At 58.9% G+C, this 27,827-nt stretch overlaps 2 protein-coding genes across 6 annotated transcripts; both read right to left on the bottom strand.

The window, feature by feature from the left end:
- Positions 1 to 287: 287 nt before the first annotated feature.
- On the bottom strand, positions 288 to 13,569 carry RHOC (ras homolog family member C). 5 transcript variants are annotated; one of them, XM_049831938.1, is made up of 7 exons: positions 10,145 to 10,236; positions 8,855 to 8,927; positions 8,656 to 8,753; positions 2,081 to 2,238; positions 1,728 to 1,848; positions 1,278 to 1,408; positions 288 to 1,117 (listed from the first exon to the last, which is right to left on the bottom strand). In XM_049831938.1, the coding sequence occupies exons 3-7, from the start codon at positions 8,675 to 8,677 to the stop codon at positions 944 to 946; spliced, it is 606 nt and encodes a 201-aa protein (XP_049687895.1). In that variant the 5' UTR covers positions 8,678 to 8,753; positions 8,855 to 8,927; positions 10,145 to 10,236; the 3' UTR covers positions 288 to 943. The 5 variants fall into 5 exon arrangements, with proteins under 5 accessions (XP_049687895.1, XP_049687896.1, XP_049687893.1 ...); XM_049831939.1 differs by lacking the exon at positions 8,656 to 8,753 and having other exon boundaries at positions 10,145 to 10,214; XM_049831936.1 differs by lacking the exons at positions 8,656 to 8,753; positions 8,855 to 8,927; positions 10,145 to 10,236 and adding an exon at positions 13,480 to 13,569.
- On the bottom strand, positions 13,526 to 21,435 carry PPM1J (protein phosphatase, Mg2+/Mn2+ dependent 1J). Its single transcript, XM_049831923.1, has 10 exons — positions 21,163 to 21,435; positions 19,624 to 19,750; positions 18,784 to 19,107; positions 18,118 to 18,230; positions 16,544 to 16,628; positions 14,869 to 14,987; positions 14,575 to 14,638; positions 14,273 to 14,380; positions 13,978 to 14,129; positions 13,526 to 13,673 (listed from the first exon to the last, which is right to left on the bottom strand). Exons 1-10 carry the CDS (start codon positions 21,405 to 21,407, stop codon positions 13,526 to 13,528), a joined length of 1,485 nt encoding a protein of 494 aa, XP_049687880.1. The 5' UTR covers positions 21,408 to 21,435.
- Between the last annotated feature and the right edge of the window lie 6,392 nt (positions 21,436 to 27,827).

Here is a 27,827-nt window from a genome sequence, read left to right as displayed (position 1 = left end):
CCCGACCTGCTCCAGGAGGGATGGCTCCAGCAGTGACTGCAGCCCATCACACCGGGGAGTGGGTATAGCCGGGGAGATCCTGCCTGGTCCTTCCCACGGAAACCGCTCCCTGGGTCTTACCCAAGCACATGGTGACGAGCCCTGATCCCGCACCAGCGGCTGAAGCAAGAGGGTCTGGGGGCTGAGCAAGCCCCTCACCCTGCAGCACATGGACCTGGCCCCCAGGCAGCAGCCCAGACCAGCGCAGGGGCACAAAGGACAGCCAGAAGGATGCGACACAGGCAGAGTTACAATTACTAAAATACCAGTTTGCATTTATTCTCCCAATTATGCAGTTCAGTTTACTGGTGCTAAGTCCGTGACCGATGCAGACTCGAAGAAGGCGTTACTGGCAGAGCTGGGCAGAGGCGCTACCCCAGCACGGGTCCCAGGAGCGGAGCGCTTTGGGCAGCAGCTGAGCCTGGCTCCGCGCACAGCCGGGGCTGAAAGCTGCTCTGGGCAAGTCTGTATAAAACGCTAGTGCGAGCTGCCCGTGCGGCCGAGGGCGCAGCAGACCCCACACACGAGCTGTGGGCAGCAGCTGGCAGCTCCTCCCGCTCCTGTGGCACCTGCCCAGAGCTGGGGAGGGAGAGCAAACACTGCAGCAATCCCCATGGGAGAGGCAAAACCAGGGATGTGGGTACAAAATGGGGCGACACGGGGAGCTACGCAAATGCCCGTCTCATAGAGAGCAGCGGGTACTGAAGGCACTGGCCCCTCACGGCCGCGGAGTCTCGCAGGGACACCCCACGGGCTTGGGTGGCAGCTCTCGTGCAGAGGGTTCGGGGCAGGCACTGGCACCACGAGGTCCCGCTTCGGCCGTCCGCCAGCGCTCCCTCCCCACGCGGCGCAGGGCAGCCGGGTGCCGGCGCAGGCAGAGCTGCCTCCCGGCCCGCTGGGCTGCTCACAGCAGCGGGCAGCCTCTGCGCTTCTTGTTCTTCCGGACCTGCAGGCCTGCGCGGGTGGCCATCTCGAAGACCTCCCGCACGCCCTCCTTCGTCTTGGCTGAGCACTCGAGGTAGCCAAAGGCATTGATCCTGTTGGCCATGTCCCTCCCCTCCTCTGGCTTCACCGGCTCCTAGAAGGCATTAAAAAGAGGGTTCGGAAACATCGCCAGAAAACAGCAGCGAAAGCACAGTGACTGCCCTGGGGGCATCCAGCCCTTAGCACCAGGATCCGGCACGGCACGGGGGGAGCCGGGTCGCTGGCCGAGGCAGCGGGACCCAGGGTGCCCCCACCTGCTTCATCTTCGCCAGCTCCCGCCGTGTGTGCTCGTCGTTCCGCAGGTCCTTCTTGTTCCCCACCAGGATGATGGGCACGTTGGGGCAGAAGTGCTTCACCTCTGGCGTCCACTTCTCGGGGATGTTCTCTGCAAGAAGCACACAGGGACCCCCCTGAGCCGAGGGGCTGCTCCTCCCCGGCCTCCTCGCAGCCGCAGGAACCAGCACCAGGCTTTTCCCGTAGGAAGAGGGGAGAGCTCACCCCATGCCATCCTCCTCTCCCACCACCTCCACCAAGCCAGCAAGTTCCCAGCATTTTCCTCGGTGCATGCAAAGCCCCGAGATGGAGGGGAGGGACTGGCATCCCCGAGAGGGGCAGCACGGGGGGCTTCCCAGACCTGGGGGGGTTTAGCAGCAGCACCCAGTCCTGTGGGAGCACCAGGTCCCCCCTTGCTCCCTGGTCCCTACCGAGGCTATCCGGGCTGTCGATAGAAAAGCACATGAGGATAACGTCTGTGTCCGGGTACGAGAGGGGCCGCAGCCTGTCGTAGTCCTCCTGACCCGCTGTGTCCCACAGGGCCAGCTCCACCTGGGAGGGGAGAGGGACACGGCTCAGCAGCTTGCAGATGGCTTGGCAGGCCAGGAGCGAGCAGATTTATCTTCCTCAAACTGGGGCAAGTTCAGGATGACCCAGAAACGCAGGAGCCATGGGGCTCCCCCAAGCGCTGCAGGAGCATCCGAGCCAGGCAGTGGCACTGTCAGCGCGGGACCGTGGGAGCGAGGGGACGGCAACAGGTCCGGCACCCCGCGACAGCCCTTACCTGCTTCCCGTCTACCTCTATGTCGGCAATGTAGTTCTCGAACACGGTGGGCACGTAGACCTCAGGGAACTGGTCCTTGCTGAACACGATCAGCAGACACGTCTTTCCACAGGCACCGTCTCCCACAATCACCAGCTTCTTCCTGATGGCCGCCATCGCTGTGGGGACAAGAGCGGGTGAGCGGGACAGAGCAGCCGTGGGCAGTCCACGCTCCCAGCCCCTCCCGTCCCCCCATGCCCCAAAATCTTTCGCACAACTGCCCGGGCAGGTACCGGACACGGGCGCCTGGGCACACGCCAGCGTGAGCAGCCAGGGACTGCCAGGACAGTGGCTCTCCCAGCCTCGCCGGGCACACTTCCAGCTCCCGCACGCACCGGCTCACAGGCACTGCAAGAACCAGCCTGACTGGAACCATTTACATCCATCGCTGCAGCCGCGGCCGGGAGAACCATCACACCGATGCCCCAGCCGCGGTGAGTGCTGGCGGCTGCACGCAGGGACCTCGTGCAAGACGACAAACCGCGCTGCCTCACCCACCGCGACGGGCAGCGAGGCTCCTGCCCCGGCCATCCAACCCCTCCCACGCTGGGCTTTCTCGCTGTGCCACCACCCCAGGCAAATGGCTTTTCTGATATCCTAGGAGTCACACACACCTGCTGGTTTTATTTCAGATTATAAATTCTTCAGGGCAGAAACTGTATTCTGGGTTTCACCCAGGCACAATCACCGGCCCCCAAATAATCCGATCAGCAGCAGGAACACGCCAAGCCGAGCTCTCGGAGGTCCAGAGCAAGACCTGTGTGCCTGGCACCCGGCACCGGGCTGGCCCCGTCCCAGCCCGTTTGACAAAGGAGCCTTTGCCACATAACGACGGAGAGCCGACGCTGGCACAGGCAGCGGGAGAAACTGCCAGCCATCACTCAGCAAACAGAGCCAAAACCCTGCAGTAAAGCAAGCTGCTTTCTGCCCCAAGTAAAAGGGATGCAGTCCTGCAAGTAAAACTATGCCTTTGCATCCTTGAGTTTCAAAAGGACATTACAGCTGAGCTTGGGAATCACCCAGGACGATGCCACAAAACGCCTGCTGTGGCATCTGAACGAGGCATGAGAAAATCAGCCGTGGTGGGATCACATCCCCCCTGACCTCGGGCCCAAAATCTCTTTCCCATCCCCAGCTTCCCAGATGCTTCAGTCCAAAGAGCCCGACCCACTCCTTACGCGCATCACCAGCTCTCTGTCCCTGCAGAAATCCCGGGCAAAACACACACTGACAGCTCAGGGTTTAATCCCTGGAAAGGCGCATGCTGTTCTGTGGGCTGGGGGAAATTACAGGTGACCAGAAAACCGCTCACGAAGGCAGGGACGCTCCATGTCCTGCAGCCAGCCCTGCCCCTCTCCAAACCCCCTCTGCCCAGGGTGGCCGGACTGGAAGGGGCAGTTCGGGCTTGGAGCACTGGGGAGGTTCGGGGGAAATAACCATGCGGGAAGGATGCGCACACCTATGCTAACGCAGGGAGCTGCAAGGCTGGGAGCGGATCATGCTGGGAAGGCCCGGCCATCGCAAGCTTGGCCTTTAACCGGGGCACTGACACCCAGCCTTAACGAAGGCTTGGCGCCTGTCCTCTCCCAGGGTGATGACAACTGTGTTCTGGGCCAATAGAAAAGGGAGGAAAAGAGAAAAACCCGAGTAAGGCTGCATGATAATTAGCTGCAAGTGAAGGATTAAGAAATTAGAGTCAGTGGCTGACTTGCATTTCAAAAGCAGGCTGAAGAGAGCTCCTCTCATCTGCATACTTAGCAAGTCGCCACTAAGCTCCTGCCTGGAGGAAACTTCCCCAAAGCTGTCACACAAATCCCTGGGGAAGTTTCGGGGACCACCCCAGCTCTCACCACTCAAACTGCCCAACCGTGTGGTTGGGGCAGAAGAGAGAAAGGTTTCACCCAAATCCAGGCCAGACCCTGCCATAGCCCTGGATCTTTGCAGCTTACAAGCACCTTGGCTCACAAGCCGAAGCAGGAATGGTTCGTGGCTGCTGAGTGCTGTGGAGCCATTAATAAAAACAGTAAGCCGGCACTTATAAGGCGAGAAGAGCAAGGACGAAGGGCTGCATCCAGCAGGATCCGGCACTTCTCAACCAGGAGCCTCGGCGTTAAGCACACATCCCAGTGGAGCAGCACGTCTACATAGACAACCAGCACGTTTGTGGAACACTGAAGTTGAAAAAGCACACTTAAAGTGCCCGAAGGGTCCCAGTGCCAGGGGCTGAGCACGGAGGAGAAAACCGCCGGCACAGCTCCCATCCCCTTTCCTTGTGCCCTCCGGCTCCTGCCTGTCCCAGCTGGGCCAGGGACACCCGCAGCCCCACGCATGGGCAGCCGGCCAGGAGCTCGTCCCAAGGAGACACGATGTTTGATGTTTGTGTTATAGAGGCAGATAAAAGGCCTGGAGGAGTCTGCTGTCTCCTGCACGCTTGAGGAGGGAAAGCTCTCAAGGTCAGCATATTCCTGGAGACAGAAGAAACCCATCACCCTTGTTGCAAACCATCCTTCTCATCTGACCAAAGGCTCATCCTCTCTCCAGCCATCATCTCCACAGCACGGAAAAGGAGAGCTCATGGGCAAAAAAGTCTATTTACTTAGAAAGAAAGCTCCTTTGCCCACAGCAAAATGTGATTTGCTGCTTTCGACTCTGGATCTCAAAGACAAACGGAGGAAGAAAGGCGGTGTGGGACGCGCCACTATCTAACCCACACAACGCAGAAGGACACGCATCCGCAGCACAGGGAACAGCGGGTGCCCCGGGGAGACAAACACCGGCTCCCAGACAGACAGCAAGATCTGCCCGTGCCCAGTCTGCCAGACATCGGACCTAAAACAAAAACAACCAGAGCGGCGCAGCGCGGTGCGGCAGCCAGCCCTGCATGGCTGCCAGCTCCCCTCTGCCGCTCCCCTGCCTGCACGCCGTCCCGGCAAGGGGGACAGCAGATGCTCCAAACTGAGCAGAGTCGCCGCATCCAGAGCTCCTTCCCACGGCCTCCGTTGTCCACCCTGACCCGGGACGGCTCCGGGCCCCGGCAGCTCCCGAGCCTGACATGATGCTGAGCAGTGACTCAGAGGGCAAAGGCACTGTCCCCACCCTAAATCTCGGCACAATTCATTCCATTACTCACGAGAGCGATCCAGAAATAGCCCATTACTAATCCAGAGCTGGCGTCCAGAGGCGAGCGGGGCAAGGAGGCTGTAAGCGCTGTGTGCCTCGGTGGCTGGCTGGGCTGACCCCATCCGTGCCGTCGTCTCGTGAGCCAGCCGGCACGGCACCAACACCAGATGCTGGTGGCACTCTGCTCGGGGAGAGATTAGCTCCTCTGCCAGGGATGCTCTGGCACTCAGCAGGACGAGGCCAGTCCCCGGGACACTGGAGCCTGATGCAAAGGGCTCTGCACTGTTCCCAGATCGCAAGCAGATAAGAGAGAGTGGAAAACATGAAGACAATTTGAGGAGGATAGCTTTACTACAACTGCTGGCAGGCCAAATGATTAAAAGGACACAGTCACCCACAACAGACATAGAAATCCAGATTTTAAACACTGCCAAGCGTTAACCACGCCGAGTTACAGCAAAGGCTGCCCAGCCACGTCGGCAATCCAGCCCGGCCCGTACAGCAACTGCGGTTTTCAGGCGTGAGCAGCACTTGAGGTGCCTCACTGGAGATGCCTCCTGCTCATTCACAGAGATAACAAAAGGGAGCAGCAACTTTGTGCTGGCATCTCCCACAGAGCGGCACTGCCAAACCCCGCAGGGCTCCCCCAGCCGGCCCTGCGCCCACTGCTCAGGGCAGGCTGGGGCCACACCGGGACGGCTGCAGGTTTAGTCTGCGCCACTGCCGCCAGCAGTGCCCACGCTGCCGGCACCGGCCTAATCCCGAGCAGGCAGTTCCTTCAGTACACCAAGAAATGGCAAAATGAAACCAAATTGCACCGCTCTGCTTTCCAAGCAGCTATTCTAAAGCCCTCACCATAAAACAACCAGGACAGCCCTTGCGTTATCGGCCTCTCCCAGCTTGGTGCCTCAAAATGTGAAGTTCCTGCTGAGCAGGAAAAGGGGAATTCCTCTGGCAGCAGGATGTGTCCATCATCCAGTGTCTGCTACAGATCTCAGGAAATGGCAGAGAAAGATGTTAACGCTTTGAAGAAGGGCTCAAACTAGGGACAGAAATCTTTCAGCTAACCTCCTTGGCAAGGCTCGAGCTCCCCAAGCCAACAGAGGGGTTTTGTTCTAAACCAGAAATTCCCAAGCACTGCTGCTGACAGCCCCACCCTGGCCGGACCCGTCACACCACGTATCAGCAAAACCAGCTGAATTTCTGTTCTGCCCACAGCCCTGGCCGGAGGCACGACCCCGAAGCCTGGCAGGGCTGCGCTGGGCTGGAGCCATGGGAGCAGTCCTTTTGCAGGGACACCCCCAGCACTGCCTCTGTGGCAGTGCCAGCTCCCCACAGCCCCCGAGCCTGGCAGATGTCCCACTCCGAACAAAACCTCCTCGTCCTGAACGAGCAGAGGAGAGCGGAGGAAGGAGGAGGGTGACGCCTCCAGGCAGTGCTCCTGCAGCCGCCGCATTGCCCTGGTGATCTTCTCGGGCAGGGACAGGAGAACAGACCCAGGCTTGTGTTCCTGCCTTGCAGAGCTGCCACCAAGCATCTCCTTACAGGCTGCCTGTCGGATGATTAGAAAATACTCAAATACTCCTCTGCTCTGGCAGCTCTCCAGTCACTCCCCTTACTCAGGGGAACAGCCAGCCCACTCCACGCAGCCCCGTCACCCCAAAGCCCAGGCACCCGCCTGCACCCCCCAGCACTGCGACACAACCACAGAAGGAAAACCACCTCTTTGAACAGACCGAGATCTTCCTGGCATTGCTGTGTCTTCAGCTCTGCTAAACTTTTCAATGGTTTAACAAAAGTATCCAGAGTGCTGGGTTGGGCTGTTTTGATTTAACTCTTGTTTGGGAAGGGGCTAGGCTAATGCAGTACAGACCAGGCTCAAGGTTAGAACCACCATGAGGCATTTAACCGGATTTCAAAAACCCCAAAACACACACCTTCAGCTCAGGCTGTGCGACCTGCGATACAGACAAGACCTAAGGGAGCTCGCAGCATCCAGAGAGCACAAAACACTAGCAGGGAACACAGAAAATGTTTCCTAACCAGTGCAGCCAAGGACAAGCTGTCTCCGCTTCTAAACATGGCCGTGTGCGTCCACAGGGCTGCTGCCACCGCCCCAGGCGAGGGCACCTCAGGACAGGGCCCGGCAGACGTGCCACTGGGCAAACAGGAGCCGCTTTGGACAGCCACAGGCCACCATGGGTGCTGCTGGGGCCCCAGGGGCTGGGGACACCGTGGGGGGGTGCCTCCCTCCAGAACCCGCCGGGAGCATCTCTTCTCCCACCCCCCCAACAGGTCAGGGCTCCGATCGGCACAAGCAGGGAACCCCACCAAAGTGTGTGTCAAGGCCACAGCTGACCCCAGGTTAAAGTAACTGGAAGGGGATTGAAGGCCTTTGGGGACAGAATGAGGTACACGGGTCATTTGCATGCATCACCAGCAGAAAGCCCCCCTGTACTGTTTCACAGCAGAAACGGTTTTAGCCCATAGGACTTGCTGGCACAGCTGGTGCAATGAAAAAGAAAGTAAACTTCCAAATTAAAATCTGACAGGCATGCCCATCGAGGGGAATTTAATTTGCTGAGACATCTAAACCACGGCCAAGGTAGCACAGGACAAGTGTCCTGGCAACTGTCTCAGGTATCAGAGGGACTCTTATACAGAAGCAGAAAAAAATTCCAAAAAGGGCTTGAAGCGAAGAGCAACGCCAAAAGGAAATGCAACGGCCAGGGCAGAACCCGAGCTCCAAGCTCCAAGCTCCCGGGTGGATCGCAGCTTTGGGACGATCAAAGTGGCGCTGGTTTTGGCACAGCAGCATCTGCAATTTCACGCTCGCACAGCCCCCGGGCAGGCCAAGCTGTGCATTTCTGTGTAGCACAGGGAGACCAGCCCTCGCTTACGCCAACAACCATCGCTGACATCCAGAGCACGACCCACACCCACCAGCGACGCCGGCTCCTGCTGCTCAGAGCCTCCCCGTCCCGCCTGCCACCGCTGCCAAAACTACCCGGCACTGAGCACTGAGGAAATGGTCTGTATTTACCCCCAGGAAAGCTGCCCAAAACCTTCTTAAGACCTAGACCTGCCATATCCACATGACAAGCGATCATCAAAAAAGGAGCTCAGACTCAGTGCTTAAGTTTTATATCTTCCCGATTTTTTTTCTAAAATTTTGAGCTATTCTTTGGGCATGATCAGCCAGCCTGGGTTTACAGCATGCTCCAGTGCAGCAGCAAAGGGCATCCGCCTGGACCCGGAGCAGAGCGGCCAGGCTGGCTTGCTTTCATTGCTAAATCCCACAAAAACATCCACGAGCAAAACAGAGAAAGGGACTTGGACCAGAAGAATTCTAAAGCCTAAACAAAGCTTGAACCACAAGTGCTCAAGCTTTGTGGGAAAATGCTGCCTGCCCTTACCTCCTTTTCCAAAGGTCATCATGCCATGTTCTTATTTTACCTCCCGCGGAAGTGACAGCCTTCCCAGACTCACGGCAGTACAAGGGTCTTGCTGAAAGCTTCAAATAACATGCCAGGATCTCAGCAGATGCCTGTACTTGTGCAATGCCTGACTGCTGCTGCCCCAGGGCTAATCAATATTTGCTAATACATTCCTTACTTTTCATGTCAATACGCCTCTCCAGTGTAAACAGCAAGTTAGGAGGTGAGCCTGGTTAAACGCTCCCGATAACCTGTTGGAAGACAGTGACTTGGCTTATTTTCCACTTAAAAAAAACGTTTCCCTGGAGAAGCTGTAGCTGTCAGGGTCATGGATTCAATTTAAAGTCCGTAAAATCTCACACAGTCTCTACCTATACTACTTGCAGCTGAGAAGGAGGAGCTGAACGTACATCGAAACTGTTTTGACACCAAAAGGCACTTGGCAAAATTAAAATAAGATGCAGCTGGTCTCAGTGAAATATAGGCAGCCAAAGCTGCTACCTCCCTGTCTCCGCTTTCACAACCTGAACACTTTGCTGGGGATGTGGCAGTGCCGCTGCCCGGCCCCGTGGCTCAGCCGGGTCCCCACTCCCAGCCCACCCCCCGCGCAGATGTGCCCTGCGAAGCAACCCGGGGATCACGCTGCCATTTTCTCGGGGGGTGTCAAGAGGCTGAGACTAGATTTGGGGGGTTTGGCGGCTGCTGGGAAGACTTGGCTGCCAGATTGTTAGTGCTGGAAAGGGCCGCGCAGTCATGCTTTTGGAATGCTCCCTTGCTCCTAAGACATTACACAATTATTTCTGCTCCCCGCAAGCCCCCCTAATATAAATGTTTAAAAATGAGCTCAGCAGTAAACAAAGGGAACTTTTTTCCTTTTTCTGAAGAAAACACAGAGCGGCCGCTCCACGAGCAAGGCCGCGCGTGGGGACACCGCTGGGGCGGGGGCTGTGGGGAGGGATGGTGGGACAGGGCAGCAGCCCCCGGGCTCTCACCCCAGCCTGGCCCAGGCGAGTCAGGACCCTGGGCCCAAGGCCACCCTCGAGGGACGACCCGCGGCGGCCGAACCGCCGCTGACCCACCCCTGCCCCACGCCCTGGGACCCCCACCCCATCCCAGGCACACCCACCCCGTCCCGTCCCGCCGCACCCCACCCAGCCCGGCTGGGGCACCCACCCCCGTGCCCTGCTCCCCCAGCAGTGCCCCGGCCCCCCCCAGCACTGACCCCGCACCCCGCCAGTAACCCAGACCCCCCCCGGTAACCCCCCACCCCAGCTCCGACCCCACACCCTAGCAGTCCCAGTAACCCCCCACCCCAGTCGCCCGGACCCCAGCACTGACCGCAGCCGCCCCCCTCCCCGGCACCGACCCCGCGGCCCCCAGTGCCCCCCAGCCCCAGCAGCGCCCCCCGCCGCCCAGCTCCCCCAGGCCCCCGCGCCCCGAGCGCTGCCCAGCCCAGCCCAGCCCGCACCTCTCTCCGCCGCCCCGCTCCCGGGCCCGCTCCCGGTCCCAGCTCCAGCCCCGGCTCCGCAGCGCGGCTCGGGCGGCGCCGCCCCGGCCGGGGGCCGCCCGCGGAGGGCGGGGCGGGGCGGGAGCGCTCCGGGCCGAGCCGAGCCGAGCCGGGCCGAGGGCGGTGCCGCGCCGAGCCGGGCCCCTTCCCCGCGCTGTCCCCGTCCGCAGCCCCCGCCCCGGCTCCGGGGACACCCCGGACCTGCCGCTCCATCCCCGGGCTGGTCGCGGCCCGGCCGGGCAGGGAGGTGCTGGGGCAGCCTGGGCTTCCCCCGAGCGGGGGGGGGCCGGTTTACGGTTCCTGACGCCGGGTAGGGAGAGGGACGATCCAGGCACCCCCCCCCCCCTCGCCAGGTGGGACCACTGGCAAAGCCCACCCGGTGCTTGGCCCCTCACCGGGGATCCTCCGGCACCGGAGCACCTCTCGGGGGGACGCCTTCCCCCCCCCCCCCCCCGTGAGCGTTATTTGTGGCAGCGACAAGAGCCACCGCTAGCAAGAGGCGAGCTCTGCCCGGGAAGGCAGACCCCGGCGGGGGCCAGCGGCCGAACCCCCCCCCCCCCCGCCACCCTGCTGCCCGGTGGGCTGCTCGCTCCTTGAGGAAAGCCCCGTTTCCCACCGGGGGCGTGAGGGACATGGCCCGTCCCCAGGACCTCGAGTCCCCTCCGCAGGGGCACCGGCAGAGGCGGGGGGGGGGGGCTGTGGTGTGTCACCGAGATGACCCTAGGGCCGCGGGAGGGGGCTTCGGCTCTCCTTGCCCACCGCGGGCTGCTGGCAGGGGAGGACCCGGTGGCTGCTCCCCCCCGCTGCAGGGCTGAGTCCCTGTCGCTCAGCCAGGGAAAGGCAGCCCCAGGGTCCTGGCCCAGACCCAGGCTCATAAACTGCTGCTATTTTAAGGGCTCGGAGACAATTTTTCTTAATTTATCAAGCCCCAGGCCAGGAGCCGGTTCCAAAGGAAATGTTTCCGTAGTAAAAAAGGGGACCACAGAGGAAGCTTTAAATGCAGACTCTGCCTCCTTGCCTTACCCAGCAGCTCCCAGGCAGTGACCTGGAAAAGCAGAGCCAGTTCTCAGGCACCAGCACAAAAAGCATCGCGCCAGGGCAACAGGGCTGCGCAAGCAAGTGTGGGGCAGCTGGGGGTGCGAGGAAAACGTGTATGAGCATTGAGAGCACCAGGAGTACTGGGTGACAGCAGGGATGCTTCCAGCAGGCAGCCCACCCCAGAGGCAGGCGGTAGCTGATGCTGGAACACCTGAACTCCCCGAGAGGGATCTCCCTCTTGGGCACAGTCAAGTTCCTGGGAGCTCCCCCAGGAGCCACAGCCTGCAGAGCTGTCCCTCCATCCACAGCCCACCCCCCTCCCTGAAGAAAGGACCCCACAGGCAGGAAAACCATCAGCTTTCCTCCCCTCTGCTCCCTGTCTGTGTCCATGCGCTGCCTGCAGCGGGGAGCAGCTGAGGGGGCCCAGGCTGGCACCTGCTGGTTTTCAACCCTCATCCAAGCCCAGCGCAGCGCTCACCAGCCAGGTCCTGTTTTGGGTTATTGACCCACCCTGCAACCCTTCCCCAGCAGGCCGGTCACCACCACTGCCCCCCAGGCAGCCCCATGCAGAGACCGGCAGCAGTTCCCCCTCTCCATGGGCGAGGGAGGGATACGCCACGGGGTCTGGCCAGGGCCAAGGGCAGAGGGACAGCAGGTCACATGGATCTCCCTGGGCCTCTGCTACCAAGCCTGCCTACATAAATTAATCAGAGTTAATTGGCTTTTAGGTAAGTCTTCTTCACAGGAGCTCTGCACGAAAGACTCTGAAGTGGATTGCAAGTGGCAAAACCTTTATTTAAACACACAGTGCTACACAAGCACTCAGTGTCACTCGCTGCTCCCTTCAGCACAGAAGATGTCAATAGGTTAAAATCTTGCTGGATAACTTTCACTTCCCATTAAGTGCACCCAGTTTATTTACATCGTGCTAATTACAAGAGACAAACAGCATTCACTAGAGGTGACACTTGACAAGAGCTAGCTGCACCCAGCAACAGCAGGACAGAAACTACTGGTGCCACAGAGCCTTTCCAAAACAGGGGAGCGTAGCCCAGCTCCCCCATCACCACACTGCCAGGATGGGACCACCCCTCGTATTTTGGGAGGATGCAACGCTCTGCAGAGGCCCACGAAGCGCATCCTCCAGGTCAGAGGTATGTGTGATGCAAAATAACATCCTGTGCAGAGATCAACTGCTGCTACAGCTCTGCTTGGCACCAGCTTCCAGATTATTAAGAAAAAGGAGGGAGTTGTCTTCCTCCCCCCAGTCACAACCAAGCTGCTTGTATCGTGGGTTTCCAGCCCTCAGCTAAGCAGATCCATGCAGCACATTTAAGCTGTTAAGCTTGGCTGAATAGGGCTGCTCTGTGTGCAGCTGCTGCTCAGCAGTGGCCAACTTAGAACCGCTCAAAAATATAGACATATATTCATACAGACTCCTCACACCAAGAAAGGATTTAGACATTTTCCAGCTCAGCTCTCCAGTTAATAATAAATAATTGGCTCCAGAAACACAGCAGTGATCCAAGGCATGAAGAGGGGTGGGGGCAGAACCTGTGGCACAGCCAGTGCAAGTGCAATAGCTCATTCCTTCCCTGGGGCTCTCGGTACGCTACAGTGATTGAGCACTGTCCCATGCTCCCAAATTGGAGACTAAGACAAGGTACATGGCTGGGACAAAGGCATGAGGGGCTGAAGAGGGCAAGCGCAAAGCTCACCCACCACCACCACACTACCCACAACTAGACTTCTGCCAGGCTGAGTGTTGCCCAGCTGCTGGCAGGGCTTCACCCCCGGCCACAGCCCGTCCTAGCCCCAGTGCCCAGCCCCAACAGCAGCTTCAGTGTCACTGGTGCAAGTGTCACAGGGCAGGGGGAAAGGAGATGATTGCAGCAGCAGGCACCCACTTCTCCAGGTACGAGCGCCCCACCAGCCCGATGGCCGTTGCACACTGCCGGAACCAGTGCACCCAGGCCCGGGGCGAGGCGCAAAGGACACACTGAGCAGCCAGGGAGCCTTTAGGCTTTTCACAGCAATCAAGAAAGTGGCAGCATGAAAAACATCCCTCGACCCCAGGCCCTGCTCTCTGTCCAAAACCTTTCCAACACCACCTGGGGCTGGGATGCAGCAGGTGGAGGGGGATGCTCTGGGCAGGGGCACAGACAGAGGCTCCAGGTTTCCTACTCGTCTCACAGTTGGCTCAGGAAACAAGTGCTTGGGGAGAGGTGGCCCCGAGGCAGCCCCAGTGTCCTGCTCACCTCCGTCCAGGCGAGGTGAGCCCCACTGCCCCGGGGTCATCGGGCATCACGTGTAGTTGCCCGGGCCACCCAGGGGGATCACAAAGACAGAGATGTCATCGCCAGAGCCCAGCTTGTCGTTGGCCAGCCGCCAGCCCCGCTCCTTCAGCACCCCCCTGGACCGCACCACCAGCTCCTGGGCCACCATGGTGTACCTGGGGGGCACAGCACAGTACAGCTCAGCAGTGACCCCAGACCCTGCAGACTCCCTGATGCAGCATCCTGCAGTCCCTAGCAAGGGAGAAGCTGGAGGAGCTAGAGGTGCAGGAAGGGGTCCCTTGGAGAGGAGAGATCTGAGCTCAGATATGCACATCCAGGGGAGCATTGCATGCTGTGGAGCAACAGCACCAGCCCCAAGGCCAGAGGGACACATGGCCGTGACACTGCTACAAGGAGCAAGGCCAAGGGAAGGCGTTAGAGAGCAGGACACGCTCATCCCGCTGCCCACTTGCGGCTCACCTGCACGGGTCATTGGGCTCGTAGCTTGTCAGCACCTCCATCACCACACCAGCCACCTCCTTGTCATTGGTAACATCCCAGAGCCCATCGGTGCCCAAGACCAGGACATCATCAGGGCAGTGCTCATACTGCGTGAGGTCGTAAACCCTGACCTGGCAAGCAACGGGACAAGAGATGAGGGCGAGGGGCAGAGAAGGCTCCCGCTGCACTGGGCACACCGCGGATCTGGTCACCCCGACCGGCTCCAGCTGTTGCAGGAACCCCTGGGCACGGAGCGGCCGGCAGCCAGGCTCACCTCTGGGAAGCAGGACAGGAAAGGCTTGATGTGGATGTTGGAGCTGAACACCTTGAGGTCATGGTCTCCCAGGCCCCGCGTGACCCCAATCGTGGCCATCACCCGAGCCTGGAGAACAGCAAAATCAGAAGAAAACTTTAAGCCACTTCATCCACCTCCATTCCCAGCTGAGAATCGGTGACAATGGAGCGGTGACAGCACTAGCAAAACCAGAGCAAAACCAGGCTGGAAACCACTGATTCAGCAAGGGCAGGTGGGAAGCGACACCCCCCCCCCCCCCAGCTCCTGCTACAGCACTTCACCTTTTTGCCTTCCCCATAGATAAGTGGAAACTTCAGGTCATCCTCTTCTATCTTTTTGTAAGCCCTGGTTAAAATAAGCCAGAGACAACATATCAGCAGGTGAAGGCTTCCAGCACCTCCCCTGCCCGCTCAGGACACAGCATCCCCCGGGACAAGGCCCCTTCAAGACCCAGGTACTCAGCGTGCCACAGTCCCCACCCCGCAGGAAGGGATGCTGGAGCCGGACAGCCACATGCAGTGGGACCCCAGTGCTGCCCCTCGGCACAGAGCCTGCCAGGCGGGTTGGGGGGTTACCAGCCGTTCATGTTTTGGTCTCTGTACAGCATCTTCCTCCCCAGCTCCTTGGGCTGGATCCTACGGGGGAACTCGAGGTGGGTGAACTCCTTCCCCAGCAGCTCAGGCCTCAGGAACGCCTGCGGGACGAAGCAGCGGCTCAGCCACAGGTCCAGCAGAGCAGGATCCGTGCAGCAGTGCCTGCCCCGCCGGCTGGCACCACCCGCAGCACCTCACCGGGCACCATGGGACCTGCCAGCCTGCCAGGACCTCGGCTACGGTGTTTCATGGTGGGGACAACATCGGTTGCTCTGCTGCAACTCAAACAGGCAGCAGTGGTAAAGCAGCTTCAAAACACCCATCTGTGCTATGCCCAGAGGGGACAGCTGTGCCAACACCCAGCAAGAAGGTGAAGCTTTTGCATGGAGAGAGTTTTGGGAAATAAGGACCTCTCAAAGGGATCAAAACCCAGCAAATTCCAAGAGAAGCTGGAATTTGCCCAGGGGGAGTCAGCTGCAAACCTCCCAGGACCCCAGGCTCAGCACAGGGCACTCGCCCGAGGAAAAGAGCCAACGGGTCTTTTTGGAAACCATGTCCCTGCTGTGGCTGTGACGAGGGACGAGAAGCAGCACAAAGCCCCTTCCCAGGGCAGCACCAGCAGCCCCAGGGCCTCCTGGAGCACAGCGTGCAGGGGACCAGGAACAGCGACAGCGCTGGAAAGTGCAGATGGATGAAGAAAGAGCTGAAAGAAAGGAGGAGAGCCCTTGGCAACATGGGAGGGTTTGGTGCAGAGGCAAGGAGACCCCCATCCTGCTCCAGGAAGGGGGGCCCTGACCACGGCCTGGGCACCGTGCAGCGGAGCAAGCGTGCGCCTGGCCCCCTGCCCATTGCAGCCGGCTGGAGAGGATCCTGCTCACAGCAGTTTCCTCCTCTCGGTCATTCAAAAATAGATTCAAGAAAAAAAAGCCTCAGTGTTTTTCCAAGTACATTGCAAGCCAGGAAATCACATCCAGCAAGACCTCCTCCAACACAAACGCCTCCTCCTCTGTGCTGCCATCAGAGAGGTCTTTATAACCTTAAAAAGTCTCCCTGTGTGGCACAGGGGGGGTTTGTCCAGGCCAGAAGGAGCTTTCAGGAGGAAAGCTAGAAACCCGCTAGCACACGTCAGCTCCCTGCCTCCCCAGGGAGCAGCCGGGGAAGAAACTAGGACTCGGCGCGAGCACTGCAGCTCCTTCAACCGTGCGAGGGAGCACGACGGGTGGAGGGAGCAGAGCCACGCTCCTCCTGGTCACTGCGCAAGCCAGCCTGGTGCTCCCACAGCAGCGGCAGGCGGTGCTCCCCGGTCCCCAGGCAGGAGCAGGACAAGATGACTGAAGCATCTCCATGCAACCGCACCAAACCGGCCCCATGCCGAGAGCCCGGGATCCCCAGCTGACCCTGCAGCAAACCAGGGCTCCACCAGCCACGAGATACCCCCACGCCAGTGAGCCGGGGCAGCTCCCCGCATCCCAGTGCCCCTCCCCAACCCAGCGAGCTGGCTGGGATGGACAAGTGCCATCAGCACGTCCCAGCTGTGGGGCTGCCCTCGGCCCCTGGGAGCCCACCAAGAAGGCAGCCCGGCAGGCAGCATGGGGGGCTGGGAAGGGGCTGGGAGGTGGTTCAGCAGGAATGAGGTTAGAAGAAAGGTCTTTCTTACTAAAAACTGCAGCCTCTGCCTCTCTGTCTCTGGAGTAAACTCCCTGGACATTGGAATGATTTCCCCGTTACGGATGATAATGGCCCTGCAATGAAACATGGAAGGATGAGATTAGAGAAGAGGAGAGGAGACGTGATGGGGGAGCTAAGCCTGGCTCTCCAGGGCTGGTTCCCTGCACAGCTGCCCAGGCAATACAACCCCTTCCCCTCCGCTGCCTGCCCTCTTCCCAGCCCCGAGCTGGGGGGCTGCTTGCTGGCTCCACTGGCCCCATAACCCCCAGGTGGGCAGGGCATGCCTCTCTCCTGCACGAGATAGGGGCAGGGGAGAAGAGAAAAATGGAAGAGAAGCATGGGGCAGAGGAGAATGAAGCAGAGCAAACCAAAGGAGAGGATATAGTTAGAAGAGGATCAGCACAAAGGTGGCAACCCCTCCTTTAGAGGGGACCTGCACACAGGACAGGCAGAAGTCGCCCGCAGCAGGACATGGGTGCAACTGCCCAGCCCACACCAGCACTGCAGCTCACTGCTGGGGCCAGTCTGATTGTTTGATGTGTTAAAAAAAAAATAAAAAGTTTGATTATGAGATGTTTCTGGATGTCATGGCGGGGATCAAGGATCTCCAGCGCTGGTGGCCCAGCTGTCCCACCTGCTGTCCCGCCTAGGGCTGCAGGTCTCCTCCAGGGCAGCAGGGTCTGGCTAAGCCCAGCTCTGGCAGTGTCCGATGCCCTAGGAGGGTACACAGACCCTCACCCAGAGGCACGGTTACAGCCTCAGGACCCTGTGCGCATGGCTGCTGCTGCTATGGAGAGGCCCCGCACCCAAAAGCGGAGGCACAAAGAATCTCCTCCTTCTCTGTCCCAGAGCTGGAAGCACATCCTCTAGCCTCAGACAATTTACCAGAGCCTGTATTTGCTGGCCTGACACTGCTGAGGACAAGCTAACCCTGCAGTAAATACAGGGCAATTCAAACTAGCTTCACCCTCAGCATAAGGTGGACTTGCCTTCCTGCGGTTGCTCGGGGGTATGAACACACCCAAGCGCAATTACAGCAGCGCACCCAAGGAAATGCATGTATCAGTCAAAATCCTTGGGCTCCAAGCTCCCACGGGACTTGTCTGCACATAGATTTGCATGTCCTTCTCCTGAAACAGTTCACTGGTATGAAGTGCACCCTAAAATGACTTCTTGCACATTTTTGAAAGTTTTGCTGAGGGCAATTTTCAGTTGCCAACTCACAGCCCAGGCCAGTTCTGGCAGCAGGGGCCAGGGTGTGATCCAGAGCCATCTGGGAAGGAAGGGAGCAAGTCCCAGATTCCGGAAGGTGATTCTGCATCCCCCTCTGTGCACCAGGCAAATGCAGAGATCATGGCAGGGCACACTCTGCCCAGGGCGTGCAGGCAGGCAGGGGACGGCTCTGCCCAGTCCTGCTTCCTCTGCCCCCTCCCCCCAAGACAGCCCAGCTTCAGGGATGGAGCCGGGTGCTCCTCACCAGCCATGCCTCCAGCACCGCCCTGCTCTACCAGGGTGCTTCCCGATTACTGGGTGAAAGACGGGGGCTGCCCTGCGGGGCCGTACCTGCTGTCGCCGGCATTGGCCACGTAGAACTTGCCCATGAGGTAGACGGCAGCCAGGGCGCAGCAGCCCCCGGACAGGCGCTGGGACGACCGCTCCCGCTCTATCTGGTCATCCTGGGAAGACAGAGAGCAGCTCCAGGCAGGGCGGGAGGCCTCATGCCAGCAAGTAAAGCTGCAAGCAGCCCAAAATAGCACCCGGCTGCTCCGGTAGCACCTCAGCTGCTGGCTGAGCCAAGAGCCTGCTCCAGGTGGGGAGCGGCGGTCAGCCGGGGCCCAGGAACCTTTCCCCACACAGCCCAGGGGCAGCTGCAGGGCTGGGGGACGGGGGTCCTGCAGTGCAGCCGGGGACATGGCTTTACCAGGGCAGTGGAGCAGGCAGGGAAGAGCAAGACAGGAGGGGAGCAGCTGGGACTGCTGGAACCAAGTGCAACGGAGCCCTCTGCACCCCTACAGGCCTGGAGCCCAAAGCCTCTGCGTCCTGACGCCCAAAACAGGGGAGAGCGTCGCAGTGCTCTCTCCAAGACCATCCTGCTAGGAGCGGTCACTGCAGCCCCCCTCCTTGCTGCAGAGTTGCCTTTTACAGAGGGGACGAGCCAACGCAGACACAGACAGCAGAGATGCTTCCAGGGGATGCCCTGGGCATCCCTGCAGGCAGGGGCTCACTCACCATGTGCTTAAAGGCGTTCTCGATGGCACCGATCACCAGGCTCTCATGGGAAACTGCTTTCTCCAGGTGAAAGCGTGGCACAGCATCGTTGGGGACCTCCCCATCGTCCTCTGTGAGGGGCACCCGGCTCGACTCTGCAGGGCCGGCCCTCGTGTTGTGCAGGAGGCAGATGGGAGGCGGGGAGGGGTCCTGCAGGATGTCCACGAGGTCCCGGAGCTGCTCACAGATGTGCAGATGGAGCCTCTTGGATGCCATGACAGCAGCACCGCTGCCTGCATGGCCATCAAACAAGGCCCAATAGTGGAAATAAAAACCCTTCCTGCCCTGTGGGGAGAGAAAGGAAGGTTAAGTGAGCCTGTGAGGAAGCAGACAGAACGGGGAATTTGGAGCAGCTGGGGTCACCAGCTGAGGACAGTGACACAAGACTTTGCCTCCAGCTCGCAGGTGCCAGCCGAGTGCAGGCAGGAGCAGGCAGGGAGCTGATCAAGGGTATCTGGACACAGCTGGTCCCTGGCTCGAGCCCAGCCCTGCCTCAGATACCTCCTGCTGCCAGCAGCTGTCTCCCCCAAAGGGGAGGCATAACTGGGCCAGTGCGGTAGCCACCTCTGCAACCCACCAGGGCACATGGGCCAGCAGCCTCCCTGGGCCAGCCAGCCCCAGTGTAGTCCAGTGGGTACGATGGCAGGAGGTGGCAGGGAGCAGGGGCAGCGCGCCTGGGAACCGAGGGAATCCCCGGGGGAGCGGCGGTGTGCATGCATCTCGACATGCCCCATCTCGCGTCCTGCCCCTGGGCATCCTCCCTGTCGCGTCCCTTCCTGCGCACGCCGCCCCGGCTCTCACCCCGTCCAGCTCCCCGCTGCTTTCCCTGGACGGCGGCCGGCCCCTCAGGCTGGGCCTCCTCTCCACAAACACCACCTCGCAGCACGCCTGGTCCTCATTGTGCTGACTCTTTCCCGCATTTATCACCCTGCCGTGAGGAAACAAGGGGTAGAGGCTCTTTCTTTTACACCACGCTCCAGCAGAGGCCACCCCGCAGTCCCTCGTCCCTCCCGACCACCGCTCATGCCCCCACATCCCCAGGGATGCTCTCTGCAGGTGCTCCGGTCCTGCCTGGGGCAGCAGCAGCCGGGAAAGCAGATGTCCCAGAGCAGTGGCATGGGTTGTTCTGGGACCAGCAGCAGTGCTTGCTCCCATCGGCGCGGCTGGGTCCAGGGGAGCGAGCGGCCCTCCAGACACCCACCGAGGGAGGTGACCAGAAAAAGGTGGTTTTGCTGAAGGTCCCCACCGCTGCCCCAAGCAGAGCGATTGCCTGAAAACCTGCACCAGCCTCAATGCACACACCCCCAGCCAGGACTCACAGACAGGATTACAGCCTCATCCATATCCCATCACACCCAGCACCTCTCAGACGGAGCAGGTGCCTCAGAGAAGGAGGGGAGAAGGTGATGAAGGTGAAACCAGCAGAACTTTTGCAAAAAGAGTCACACTAACTTTTCACAGCCTATGCTGGCACAGCACATTTCAGGTCTAGATTGCACAACCTGCTCACGGGAGGAAGATGTAAACATGCACAACAGGATAAGCTCTTTGGGTACAGACTTTTCAAGTGGTTTGCAGAAAGAAGTCTTGGGAGACAGAAGAGAAGTCTTGCTGCTGAGCAGAGGGTGGTTTCTGCTTCGGGTGGTTTTTGCTCAGGGTACTCCTACCCCAGTATCTCCTGGGGCAAATTAACATCTCAAAGAGCTCCCTAGGTTATCGGGAAGATCAGCTTGAGCAAGGGATGTGGGAGTGGACTGACAGCACTGAGCAGCAAAGGTGGTCTTCAAAGCCTGACCTTCTCGCCGTCCTTCAGTTAAGGGTGAAACTCGCAGCGAGTAAAAGGAGAAGAGAATCAGGCCCTTGAAGGGGAAGTCAAAATCCCGTCCCGCTCCCAAGACAGCTTCAATTCCCTCCTCCCCCCGAGTCCTGCAGCAGTTCCTTCACCCCTCGGTGTCGGTTCCCCATCAGTGACACCGGGTATCGCGTATCGAGTGCGGAAAACAAAACGGGCAGAGGAGCCCGAAACCCTCGGGAATGGGCAAGAGCACGAACCCAGACGGACGGCTTTCCCGTCAGCAGCCGTTTAAAGAGCAAGCTTCCCATCTGCTGCCTCTGAAGAGCCAAGCGCAGCTCACCGCCGGCTGCCCGCGACCCAGTTCGGTTCCTGGGGACCCCGCTCCGGTGCCGAGCGCGTCCAGTCCCGTGCGCCCCCCCGTCCCCCCGTCCCCCCCGGGGCTGCAAAGCCCCCGGCCGGAGCGCGTCCAGCTGCGGGCAGCCCCGGGGGGGGGGGGGGGGGGCGGCCCCCGCCCGGCCCCGACCCCGACCCCGACCCCCGCTCACTCGGCGTAGCCGGTGCTCCAGGGCAGGCGGCGGCGGCCGTCGCGGGGGCTCTGCACCGCCCGGCCGGCGTGGTCGTCGGCGCGGCGCAGCTCCTCGGGCGTCAGCTGGAGGAAGGCCGGCCGGCAGAAGGAGGCTCCCGCCGCCGACCCCCCGTCCCCGCCGCCCCGGGGCTCGCCGGGGGGCTGCGCGCCCGCCCCCAGCCCCGCCACCAGCTGCGCCACGGCGGCGCGCACCCGCAGCAGCATACCGGGCCGGGCCGGGCCGGGCCGAGCCGCGCCGAGCCGGGCCGAGCCCTCGCCGCGCCCGCCGCCCCGCCCCGCGGCCCGCCCCGCCTTCCGCCCCGGCGGCGGAGGCGGGGGGACGGGACGGACGGGACGCGGGGCCGCCGGCGCGGCGGCTCAGCGCCGCGGCGCGTACGCGCATCGCCCCGCAGCGACCGCGCCGCCGGGGCGGCAGCCGGCCCCGGGCGGAGGGCGAGCCCCCCGCCCCGAAACGCGGCGGGGGGGAGCCGGCCGCCGCCAGCCCCGGAGGGACGAGCCAGAGCTGCGCAGCACGGCGGCCGCGAGAGGCGGCGCGGGGAAAGTCTTTTACCGGCGGCGGGGAAAAAGTCTTTTACCGGCGGCGGCAGGCAGAGGGAAGGCAGGGAGGCGGCTCTGCAGGAGGGGCAGGGTCGCCCTGCCCACGCGTGGCCGGCCCCCTTCCTGTGCTTCGCCGGCAGGGGAGCAGACGGGTTTCCCGGGGCTCCGGCAGAGCCCCCTACTCCGGTACGACGTCCCCGGCCGGGGCCGGCTGCTTCGTCGCTCCCCCTGCGCTCGTCGGTGAGGCCCGACCCACGCGCAGTCGTGCCAGGCTATTAATAAAGAGCCAGCCGGCAGAGGAGCAAGGAGTTAACGCGACAGGACCGAGGGCTGAATCTCTCCCTTCCACCCAGGCTGCCGCACTCCAGCGCCGATCAGGATGCAGATTCAGCTGACCCAGAACAACACACTCCCGCTGGCTGGGAGGGGAAGAGCTGCCAGTTTAAACAGCATCACCAGCTCAGCTCAGCCCAGCCTCAGCACCTCCCTGCCTCTGGGTTCCTATGACAACAAAAAACCTGCTGAAGTGAAAAAGCACAGTATTTACCTACCATAAAGTAAAACTGGGGCTATTTCCTAAGACACGTATGCCCCAGTGCTCTCAGCTCCCCAGAGGAACCATCTATTCCTTCCCATGCAGGGCTTCTGCATTGCAAGGACTGAGCAGAAGCAGGGCTCTCGCTGCCAGCTCCGTAAAGCTCTCCGTGCTTTAGCTGCCTTCTTCGGCTAGAGCTCTTCTAACTGCACCAGACTACTAGGATCACCTTACAGAAGTTGCTCAGTACTCCCTATATTCCCACCTTCTAACCCTTAGCTTTAAGCTATGCAGTAGCCTGCCTTTCTTAAGGTCCTTGCACACCCAAACCCATAGCCCCTTTCCCACTCTGCTTTCTGCTCGCACAGCCCTGTTTGCAGGTGCTGCTTCGTTTCCTGCCTTGCTTTGCACCCACTGCTCACCTGGGTGTCCCCGCTGTTGCTTGGCTCCAGTTAAAGAGTTCCCTCATAAATACGTCCCTGCTCCCCCCCTTCCCCCGTTATAGCTACTACAAAACTGGGGGGACGGTGGGTTAGGAGTACCGACCTGCAGTTCTTGGAGTTGGAAGTGTAGCTAGGACACGGGCAGATTTATCAGCAGGTACGTGTGTGCTTCTTTGTTACATCTCCCGTTAGCGGGTCAGAGCATGCCATAGCTTCTCATTATTAACCCCAGTAATCCCTGAACTCCTGTAGGAGCTGCTCTGCTGCCAGCACCGAGCTGCCCAGGTAGGAGCATCCCCTCGCTGACAGCTTTTGCTTTTCCTCCTCGCAGCGCCTGTGCCCCCTTCCCCCGCTGGAACTGGCTGCGTTTGTGCCTCACGGGGGGGCTACAGCCGCCCCCAGCCCCTCGCTGCCCCAGCAGCACCTCTGCCCTCCATCACCCCTTGATCCTGGCGTCGGGATCTGTCCGGGGGGGCCTGCAGGGAGCCGAGGAGGCGCTGGATGGCGACACAGGCTGCGCTACGGCCCCGGGACCGGCCGGCCCCCCGCCCCCCCGCAGCGCGCTGGGCAGAGGGGGCTGCCCGGTCCGTCAGCCGCCTCCCGTCCCTCTCTTGGCGGGGGGGCGTCCAGCTGCCTCGTACGAAGTATTTCAGAAGCCCCTGGCGCTCCCGGCTCGCTGCAGCTCTCCGCAAGCTGCTCTGGGGTTTGTCACAGTCGGGGGGGCAGGGACCCCCCCGTGGTTTGGCTGGGTTTGCAGCCGCGGCACAGGCACTGGTTACCCAGCTCCGTGGATTTCTGGCACTGGCTCCCCATCTTTTTTCCCCGTGGCCCTCCAGCGCCTGCTGGCTGCCTGCGTGCTCTGCCAGCCTGGACCCCCGAGGGGTCGGGGCAACTGGGAGCCCCGGGGCTGCCCCAGCACGGCCGGGAGCTGTGGAGGGCAGGGGGGCAGTGGGCAGGGGCTGAGGGGGAGCAGCTGTGCCAGCCCCGAGGCCAGCACCCCTCTGGTCCCAATCCAGCAGCCCTGGGTCCTCTCCCTTTGCTCCGGATGCCTTCCCCCTTACAGCGTCTCGGCCCTGCTGCTGGTCACACGGGGGGGGGTGGGGGGGGGTGTCTCAAATATTATGAGTGCAATATCCTTTTGTTATTAAGGTTGGAAATCACTGGATTCTCCAGGGAATGCTTCTCCCCTCTGTAGGGCTGCCAATCTGCCCTGTACTGCTGAGTCACCAGGACGCTTTCCTTGGAAAGAAAGAAATGGCAGTTTCCAAAACGGCTTGTGTGTAAGGCTGATCCTGTTTTGTATTTGTTGTTTCCTTTATGCTAAGCATTGCACAGAAAGAATGGTCTGACATAAAAACATGCTGCAAGAATGCTCCCAGAAACAATGCAAGGCTAATAAGTGTTTTCCAAGAAAGAGGGCTACATTTCCTCCTATTCATCCTGCCTGCCAGTTCAATGGGAAGTTTCCTCCTTGCCTGCGTGGCTGGTGTTCCCCTTCACAAGTCTGCCTGGCACAAGACGTGTGCCTGTGTCTGGGGACGCAGACAGTTACGGACTGAGTCACACTACCAGCTTGGGGAGGCAAATGCCAGTAAATGGCCACTTCGGGCGTCAGCGGCTCTGCCCTTTGCCCTTCCCACCCCTCAGGAGTTCCTGCCTGGGAAGCCTGTACTTTCCCTGCTTCCCCGTCTCGCCCAAAAGGTCTCTCCCTGTCTGAGCCCAGGGCCAGGCACTCGCCCTCCACGGGCACGGCTTCAGGTGAGCCTTCAATGCTCTACTTGGCAGACCTGCTGTCCTGTGTGATTCCTACCAAAGCCACCAGCTTTCTGCTTCCAAACTCAGCTCTGGAGATGCTGCTTCGTCCCCAGGCTGCACTGAGCTATTTTTAGTAGCAACACTCTTCAAGTGCGTGCAAAGCTGGGGAGACTTTCTCCTGCAGCCTCCAGAGCTGTTGGGATTGCTCAGGCTGACCTAAACCCAAGGTTTCTGCGTAGCTTGGCATCACTTGAGGGTTTCTGCTGGACCTTGACACTGGTGTTTCCTTCCCCTCTTCAGCTGGGTGCTTCCCTGCCCCCCAGCTCCTGGGAGAGGATAAACTCTGGGGTCCTGCCCTCCCTCCTTAATTGCAGAGCGTTTGCCTATGCAGAACAGAGAAGACATAAGGTTATGACATCTTCTCTGTTTCTGGACAAAGCTATGTGAAAATGGTAATGAAAATGATGCCTTTTAATTTCTAGTGGGGGGACTGGAGGAACAATTTTCCAAAGCCCTTTTTAAGTGAAAAGCTTTATTTCAAAAGGCGTGAAGATTTTAATTCCTTTGGAAAAGCCATTTTTCTTTGAGAAGGCCAGCCCTTTTGCTGGTTCTACCTGTCTCTGTGGGCATCAGCTGAGCTCATCAGGGCAGCAGCCACATGCACAGGAGGAGGAAGCGGCTGTGCATGGGGAGCACTGGCACCAGGACCAATGCCACCGCTGCCAGCCTGCTGCCATTATAAACACCAATTTAAAAACTAGCAACACAGGAATTAGGCTTAAATTATGCTATTTTGCTTAATTTCTCGTGCAACTGCTTAGCTTTACAAAAGCCTTTCTAAGTTTCGTCATTCATCTATGTTGCTGAGCCCCAGAGGATGTAGGATGAAGCCAGGGATATTTCTATGTGAAAGAATGACATGTTGGTGGCATTTAAGCCAGAACAGAAGTAAATTAAACATCTAGATCATAAAAGTACCAGAGGATGTTTTAAAATCGGCTCTTTGCAGCAGTGCATTAGTTGACTGCACAGCTTTACTGTGTAATGAGCAATATATTAATTTATAATTAGTGTAGTACAGTGAAGCTCAGCAAATACCTCTGTGCACTCTGGATAATTCATCAACAGAAGCAGCAGCTCTTAATGGTTTCCAAGGTTTGCCTGTCCCCTGTAATTGGGAAGTTCAGAATTTATTGTTATTTCTTTTAAGCGATAATTTGATCGCAACCACACATCTTTATTCTGTGTCTGTTCCTGCTCGAGTGCAGAAAAGCCTTTGGAGCGTTGCAGCTCAGGGTGCGCGTGTGACCTCGCTGCAGGTTGTTGTAGTCAGCGTTTTGCAGACCAGAGGACCTGGTGTTGGTGCAGATTTCCTATAGGCTTTTACCCTCGCCTGTCCCCGCTGCAGAAGGGGAGGTCAGCAGTTTAACCTCCTTGGGTCACTTGGCTTTTCCCCCCGCTGCTGCTACCAAAACTGCCTTACCCCTTTCACATCGCCCAAGGGATCTTCATGTGAATTTCTGCTCTCAAGGGCTTCATGAGTCTCTTGTTCTTGTATAACATCACCTGACAGCAGAAATACAGAAGGACAATAATAAATGTGTGATAATAAGGCTAATTGGAATTTATGAAGCCTTTGGGGATTCTATTTTCCAGTTTGGAAGCTCAGACCCACATCCCAGAGGATGCAGGGACCCCGAGTGGTACTTGGCCCTGCCTGTGCGGTGGGTGCCCAGGCTCCCCGGAGATCCTCCCTCCTGTACTGCTGTATTGTCAGGCTGGGAATCTGCACAGAAATTCCCTGTTGTCAGCAAAGTCTTCTGAAAAGGGAACAAAATCCTCAGAGCTGGGTACTGGGTGCTGAGACAGCCTGGAGACATCAGTGCCTTCTCAGAGGAAGGGGATAAATAAGTGTGAATCTTATCAGTGACCCACTGAAAACAGGGTGTGACAAATCCTCCCCAGGAATAAAATGTCAGGACTTCTGCTTTTTCCAACTTTAATAAAATAATTTGTATGCCTCTGCCTATTAGCAGCTGCAGATAAGTTGATCACACTGAGGATTTAAAGTCTTCTGGTGTGCCCGTCTGCCTCGGTATAGCCATCTAACCCAAGCCCTTGTCGCAAACCCAGAGTTTTCTTCCTGAAAAAAAGCCGGTTGGTTATGTAGAGAGTGCAGAAGGGTTCTGGGTATGTTGGCAGCCACCCAGTCTAAGAGGAAGTGATTTCCTACATGGTAGCAGGAGTATTCATCACCAAGATTTTCTAGCGCAGTTCCTTTCTCGCCAAACTCATCTTGTTATGGATGCTAAACTCTTGTCCCTGCTCCCGGTAAAATAACAGGCTCCTTGAAGAGCCACAGCCAGGGAAGAGAGCAGGGCTGAAGGCTGCTGCTGGACAGTCGAACAAGAAGTCAGGGGGGAGGAGGAATTATGGTGTTCACTTCCAGCGGAATTTAAATGAAATCAGTTTTACTGAAGTCTTAATTCTTCCCCTGCATTGAAATTGAAACGCTGTGATCTGGAAAGCAGCAAGTTTGTATTTCTGTACCATTACATCAATGAAGAGCTTGATTTTTGTAGTCCTCCTTATTGAATAATCTGGCCTAATTTAATTGGAATTTGGCTCGTGTGAAAAGTAGTTTTGATTGCATTTGCTCTTGATCATTTCCATTAAAACTTTGTGATCTGAAAAGTAGTACGTTTGTATTTACTTATCATAGCAATAGAGACCTGAATTGGCAGACTCTCTATCAAATTACCTGATGAATATAAACAGCAGATTTAATTTAGTTTCGTATTGATTTTTGCCATTATTATTAAAACCCTCTGCTCTGAAGAATGAGATGCTTGTATTTCCTTAATATCTTATTACTGGGGTTTGGGTTAATCTTGTAGAGCTTTTCCCTTTTCTTTTGAGCATCCAAGTCTAATTAATTGGAATTTAACATACAGCAATTTTGACTCTAAAGGGGGAAAAAGAACTTATTTCCCTCAGGTAAAATAGCGAAGAAACCTATTCTTATCAGGGGGCCTCTTAAAGCTGGGGTGCTTTCCCCTGGCTCCCTATGTGCATTTTGGGGTGACTCCTCCCCCAGAGAAGAGTCCAAAGTCTCCGGTTCCCCAGGAGCTGGCGGGTCACCTCGGGGCATCTCCCCTCCAGCCCGAGGAACTGGGATGGCTGTGCTGGGAGGGCCTGGCCTCAGGGGAGGCTGCCTGGGGCCGGGCACTGCCTCTGCCTCCCTGCCCATGGTGGCTGTGCCTGCTCTCTGCTTCCACCAGCACTAATTGGTTTTACTGATTTGAACTAGAGGTGTTATAAATCAAACCAAGATTAAAGAGGGACAAGGCTGGG

This window comes from Accipiter gentilis, chromosome 29 (genome assembly GCF_929443795.1).
Source record: "Accipiter gentilis chromosome 29, bAccGen1.1, whole genome shotgun sequence".
NCBI classification, from domain to species: Eukaryota; Metazoa; Chordata; class Aves; order Accipitriformes; family Accipitridae; genus Astur; species Astur gentilis.
Note: the sequence above shows the minus strand (reverse complement) of the source record. Positions and strands in the feature narration are given on the sequence as shown.

Bases quoted from the DNA above. Each gene is read 5' to 3' on its own strand.
- PPM1J (XM_049831923.1), bottom strand. From the start codon at position 21,407: ATGCTGCTGCGGGTGCGCGCCGCCGTGGCGCAGCTGGTGGCGGGGCTG. The intron at 18,231-18,783 runs GTGAGTGAGCCC...CTGTCTTCCCAG, and splicing joins AGAACGCCTTTAAGCACATG to GATGACCAGATAGAGCGGGA. The intron at 14,130-14,272 runs GTGAGCCTGGCT...GTTGCTTGCCAG, and splicing joins TCCTGTCCTGCTTCCCAGAG to GTCAGGGTTTACGACCTCAC.
- RHOC (XM_049831936.1), bottom strand. From the start codon at position 13,519: ATGACCCCGGGGCAGTGGGGCTCACCTCGCCTGGACGGAG. The intron at 2,239-13,479 runs GTGAGCAGGACA...TTGTCCCCACAG, and splicing joins CTCACCTCGCCTGGACGGAG to CGATGGCGGCCATCAGGAAG. The intron at 1,849-2,080 runs GTAAGGGCTGTC...CTCCCCTCCCAG, and splicing joins TAGAGGTAGACGGGAAGCAG to GTGGAGCTGGCCCTGTGGGA.